Source organism: Tupaia chinensis, unplaced genomic scaffold (assembly GCF_000334495.1).
Source record: "Tupaia chinensis unplaced genomic scaffold, TupChi_1.0 Scaffold144110_1, whole genome shotgun sequence".
NCBI lineage: Eukaryota > Metazoa > Chordata > Mammalia > Scandentia > Tupaiidae > Tupaia > Tupaia belangeri.
Window position 1 is genome coordinate 197,583 of NW_006203965.1, and position 6,120 is coordinate 203,702.

General features: G+C 36.1%; 1 protein-coding gene across 1 annotated transcript in view; it reads right to left on the reverse strand.

Moving 5' to 3' along the window:
- The window catches only part of LOC102495587 (olfactory receptor 51L1-like), a 983-nt gene extending 934 nt beyond the window's left edge, over positions 1-49 (reverse strand). The window contains 1 exon segment of the mRNA XM_014583155.1: positions 1-49. This exon segment is cut by the window's left edge and continues 11 nt beyond it. Coding sequence (XP_014438641.1) covers positions 1-49 — 49 coding nt within the window.
- Between the last annotated feature and the right edge of the window lie 6,071 nt (positions 50-6,120).

The following is a 6,120-nucleotide window of genomic DNA, read 5'->3' on the forward strand; positions in this document are numbered from 1 at the left end:
TGAGATAAAATGTGGAAGAAAAGGTATTGCTGGAGTTCGAGGCTTCCATAGGGCTATTTAACCACAATCCGAATCCACAATCCAATCACACTCCACTGGGAAAAACAAACATATGACCAAGATTTTTGCCTGGAAAAACAAAACAAAATAAAACTTCAGTGTTTTCTTGTCATCACTCCTTAAGTCATCCCCACAGTTCTACTTTACCTACATCCATGTTAATGCTAGATGTTTACTGTAAATTAAAATAGCCACAAGAAACTCCCCTTCTGCTTGCCAGATACAAACACATTCAATATGTGCCCAAAAGTAGATGATCTTCATTCCAAGACAGTCCCAGAGAGAGTAGCATGCACACAAAATCTGATTTTATCATATTGCTAGAGAATATGTGTACTCAATGGAGAGAAACAGAGAGAAAGAAGAAAAGTGAAAAAGCACTCCTTATGGGAGATGGTCATGTCAATTGCTTCTCCTTCATTTCATCTTTTGGGATTTGGGCACATACACACATGTGCCCAGCCCTGTTTTAAGCCACCAGGTTTAGAACTTGAACCATGCAGTCAGTCATATGATATCTGCCTACCTTAACCATAAGACCACCAGCTGACTCCACACAAATTATATACAACATTTTAAGTGTTATTAATTTTTTAGAAAATTTTTCAGACAGACTTATGGGATTATATAATTTTTATTTTTTTCCCAATGATATACACGAAATGCTTTTATTTGCCTAATCTTGAAAGTTCCTTTAACAATGCTAGAATACCATGAAAAGTACTTTTACTGAATTTAGTAAATATTGAACAGATTGGTTTTTGATCTTATTATCTTATCCCCAACGATGTAACTGATGTCATGCACTTCTTTTCTAATATCAATTTTGTTTATGGATTGTCATCCCAAAAATCTACATACAGGTTAAAATACATGTAATTCAAATAATGCATAATTTTTTGAGAAGTTTTTGCTATAGGGTGTGTGCCCTCTCCAGAGAGAGAGATAGAGAGAGAAAGTGAGAAATCACCCCCAGGGAGGATGGCCATTCCACAATCCCTTCTCCTCCATTCACCTCTTGGTATCTTGGGCATGCATGCACACGTGCCCAGAGTGAGTTTAAGCCACCGGATCCGAGCCTCAAACCACGAGTCCAGCAACATAGCCATTATGCCATCTGGTGGTCCCCCTAAAAACTTTATTAAAGTTATAATGCTAAAATATATCATTTAAGAAAAATAGAATTAACTCTAATTGTCAAAATTCAGAATTTTTTTTTATTTTTCAGAATTGATGAATTATTTAGACAGGATCTATCTTTAAAAAAATGCAAAATGTTAGGTTGGCTCCATAAGTATTAGAATAGAAACCCATTATTCAAGCAAAACAAAGAAACAAACTATATATATATATATGTTGCTATACACACACACATATAATATACACACATGCATACATATATATATATATATATATATATATATATACATATATATATACATACACATGCATATATGTGTGCATAGAAAAATATGTCATGATTTCCAATGACTCAATATATATGGCAGAATAAGGCTTCTGGCATCTGAGCATTACACTAAAGTATTTGTACACAGTCCAAAGAGAAAATATGCTTTCCCAGTGTGTCTGTGGTCAAAGAAAGCATTTCTTTAAGAAGAAAGATGACCTGCATCTTAAATCCAACTTGCACATTAAATGTCAATCATCTAAGCTCACCGAAATCCTTAAATCAGAAGCCGGTAGGTGGTGTGGTGGTTTAGGCTATAGACTCACACATAGCTGACTGTGATTCAAGTGATTCAAGTCCCAGACAGCTGTCTTGTCTCTCACTAATTTAAAAATAATAATTGTCGGGACCAGCAGTTAGCATAATGGTTATGTCTTTGGACTCCCATGTAGTCTACCACAATTAGCGTCCCGGACGCAGTGGCTTAAAACTCACACTGGACGTGTGTGTGTGTGTGTGTGTGCCCAAAATCCTGAGAGGAGAATGGAGGAGAAGGGATTGTGGCATGGCCCTCCCCCCTGGGGGATGATTTCTCACTTTCTGTCTCTCTCTTTCTCTCTCTGTCTGTCTGGTGAGCGCACACGTCCTGGTAGCAAAAACTTATGGGAAAAAATAATAATAATTGTCATAAAATTAAGATAGCTCTTAAAAAATCCTTCAATCATCATTTTCAATCCATGATATAGATTATGTGCCATATTAAGTCAATAAATTGGCCTAGTCCTTCTAGTAAAATCTACTTAGACACTTAAGAGACAAATTCCCTACAGTATTCTCTAATGACAAGTAGGCAAACCATATAAGTAGGAGATATTTATCTGGGATGTTTATCAATGACAATTTTCTAAAAAATCAAAGACCTATAAACAAGAAATCAAGCAGTTAAATTCATGACTTAACTCAGTCTTTCTGTTTATATAATCATCAAATTCTACCTATTTATTGTATCGATTAGTACTAACACCTTGCTATTTTCTCACTCTGCCTTCTAATTGCTCAAAATACTGCTTCTCTGAACTTACGCTTCTCTGTATCATCCTTATTTCTACATTTACACTCTCTTTCACCTTCAACACCCATATTTCCAGATCTAATCCATTCTTTTGGTTTATTCTTTCCAATTTAACAACCATTATCAGAACTTGAAAAACTGCCTTCTTTTTCATCTCACCTCAGTTCAGACAATTTTTCTGACCTTATCATATCTCTCTCCTACTGTCAAAGGGAAGGGGAATGAACATAAGGTTGAATTGAAAGATGGAAGATATATCTGATCTGGAGGTCAGGTCTTGTTTTTGTTTTTAATGTGATTCTGCATTCACATCGACTTTAGTTGTATTCTAGTTACAAAGCCCGCTTGATTTCAATTGTGGAAAATTTTTTGTTTTTCTATCTGCACCAAAGTTTCTTTCTCTCTAAACCAAATATGATAATGATTTGACAGGATTATGTTGATTATTAAATGAGATACTGTGGATAAAATACCTAGAATAGGTCATTCTATACATCAACCTAATAATGATGGTGATGATGAAGATGATGATAATGGCAATGTGGACAATGATGACAGCAGACAGCCACAGCAACAATAATTCTTAAATGTGTAATAGAAAGGCAAATTAAGTAAGAAAATTCTGGAGTATCCTCTCATAGAGGAAAATACCATACTTGGATATTTCACAAAAGTAAACTAGGTAGGGTATATGGTGGGAACTAGAATTGTCAGTTCCCTATCTATTGAAGACCTAGCTTAGCCAGAGACATAAGCTGCTGCTTAAATTTTTAATCCTCCCCCCCAATTTATCTGCTAATTTTAATGGCCCTACCGGTGTTCTTTTCATTCTATTCAGTGCCCATTTTGAAAAAGTAAAAAATTCATACTAGAAAGGGAAATTGAGGAAAATGAATTAGATCCTTGGGACTTCAATAAGCTACAAATCTGAGCAGCCATGCTACCATTCTAAAGTTCCCACAACGTACATTTTCACTGATTCCACATATTCATGAGTATCTGATCCTCTTATTACACGACACCCTTTACATTGTAGCACTGCTTGGTTTGACAGGCTAACTCCTGTTCCTCCTGACCCTATGATTTCAAACTCAACCACATGGCCATGTTGCATTTTTCAACATTTCTCAGAGAAGAAAAATTGAGTTTGAGGTACTAGTTTATAAATTTGAAAATCTAAAGTATTTATAAAGTGTGATTAAGCCCTCTGAGCTAAATTAAAGTCATCTTAAAAAATCATCAGTACTTGAGATTGTTAGGAATCTGGTACAACTTCAACCTACTATGAAATTCTATTTTATGTTGGAAACTAGTCCATCATTTTATTTTAACAACGTATTTTTGAATAGGGACCATTTATCATGATAATCTAAAGCATCTTAGGTAAACCTTGTATATGTGAAAAGTTTAAGTCTAACTTGGATGCTACCAACATAACGATGCATGATAAAGACATTTTGGTGAAAATTATTTCCTAAACTGAAATGAAAAAAACTCTCCCTTGCTGAACCAATCTCTGGACCCTCTTTCCCACACTTATGATATTTTTCCCTCTTCTCATTTGCTGCTCAAGTTCATCTCTTTATTTTCAAATTACCCCTCACTTCTATTTTCCCAGATCTCACTTACTTGGTAGATTCATTCCTCTTGCCATGAGTGATCATTATAATTCTCAGAGCAGAGCAAGAGAATAAGTTAATAAGTCCTCCTTTAGTCCATAGAGGTTTGAGGCCCCAGGATAAATGCAAAATAGTGGTTGTAACCATGTCAGTGCCCCCGGATTCTGGTTGGTGGACCTTCCTAATATTCTCTCCCCACCAGTTCCAGATTGCAGCCTGATGTTGCAGTTCAAGACCAATAGGAAAAAAGTATCATGCAGTCTCAAATATTTATTGCCTTGATGCTGAAACAAATGATACAATGTAATCTGACGTAAGGTAACTGGTTTACGGACTGGCCATGTAGTCTATTGATTTGGGGAGATGAATGCCATGTAGCCCATCACAATTTGAACCCCAGGTTCAGTGACTTGAAAAACATGCCCGGTATGCATGAACATGTGCTCCCAAATCCAGACAGGATGAAGAAATGGGTCAGGGATTGCAGTATGACCACACCTCATTGTAGGGGTGCTTCCTCTCTCTCTCTTATTGGCTTTCTCTGATGAGCACACAAGTGCTATGTCAATTTTAAAAATACATACAGAATATAGTAGAACAGTACAGAATTTTAGATATGGTGCAGCTAGTGAGAGGGACTTATCAAGCACTTACATTGTGGAAAACCTAGAATCTGTAATATAAAAGTTGGAACTGGCTCAAGTTTATAAAAACATTGGATAAAAATGAGACTCAGTTATTTTGCCTTACCTTTTCAAAATCATACAATAAGCAATAAAGACAATGTTGCCACTCACATCACAAAACTCTTCACGGGAACCAGCAGTTAGCGTAATGGCTATGTTGCTGGACTCCCACGTAGTTGACAGCAGTTCGCGTCCCAGACCCGGTGGCTTAAAACTCACGCCGGGCGCGTGTGTGTGCGTGTCCAAGACCCCGAGAGGAGAATGGAGGAGAAGGGATGGCGGCGTGACCATCCTCCCTGGGGGGTGATTTCTCACTTTCTGTCTCTATGTCTCTGTCTGTCTGGCGAGCGCACACGCCCTGTAGCGAAAACCTCTCAAAAAAAAAAAAAAATTCTTCAGTGTGTTAATTTTTTTATTGTGTCATAAATGATTGCCAGTAAAACAGACTGGGTAAATTTTATCTGACAATAAATATAAGTTTTCGCTCAGTGAATAAAACCCCTATCTAGTTATCAAGAACATTGACTTGACTTTTTTATACCTCTTGATTGAGGTCGGCAACTGGGTAGTGAATAAAGGCACTGGATTCCCACATGGCCAGCTGTGGTTTGAGTCCTGACCCTGGCGGCTTGGTTCTCAGTTTCTCTCCCTCTCTCTCTCTCTGTCCCTCTTTGGTCAAGTTGAAATAAACAAATGAATAAATAAAGTTAAATGAAATCATTTTTAAATAAATGAATATCTCTTGATTAATAGAGTCATGCAACAGAGTTGCTATGTAAACTACAAAATGAAAAAGTTAATAGGGGGTTGAAATTCCAACTGTCACATCAGTCTCATTTAGTCAGTAACTAGTTGAATAAAAAAAAAATAAAAAGAAAGAAAAGGCAGTGTTTAAATTGACTAATCTCCAAGCATCTTTGTATTAATATATCCTATTAATTACTGACTTTTTCAGAAATGTATCACTAAAACAGATGTTATTATAAAGAAAATATAGTTACTAAATTACTAAAGAAATTCAGCACTGATAATTTATGATAAGGAAGTATTTATTACTTATCACTAGAAAAGCTCTCACCTCTCCATTTTACACTTCCTATTATAAAACTCTCAGAAAAAAGTGATTTCGTCTTTACTGACCACACTGGCCCTGATTGTTCTCAGAATTTTCTTTGTACTTTCATTAACAGTGTTCAAATTATTTTTATATCATCTAATATATGATCAAGGCCCCTAAAAATGCTAGAGGATTATTGTCATAGAGCTCTTCCCTAC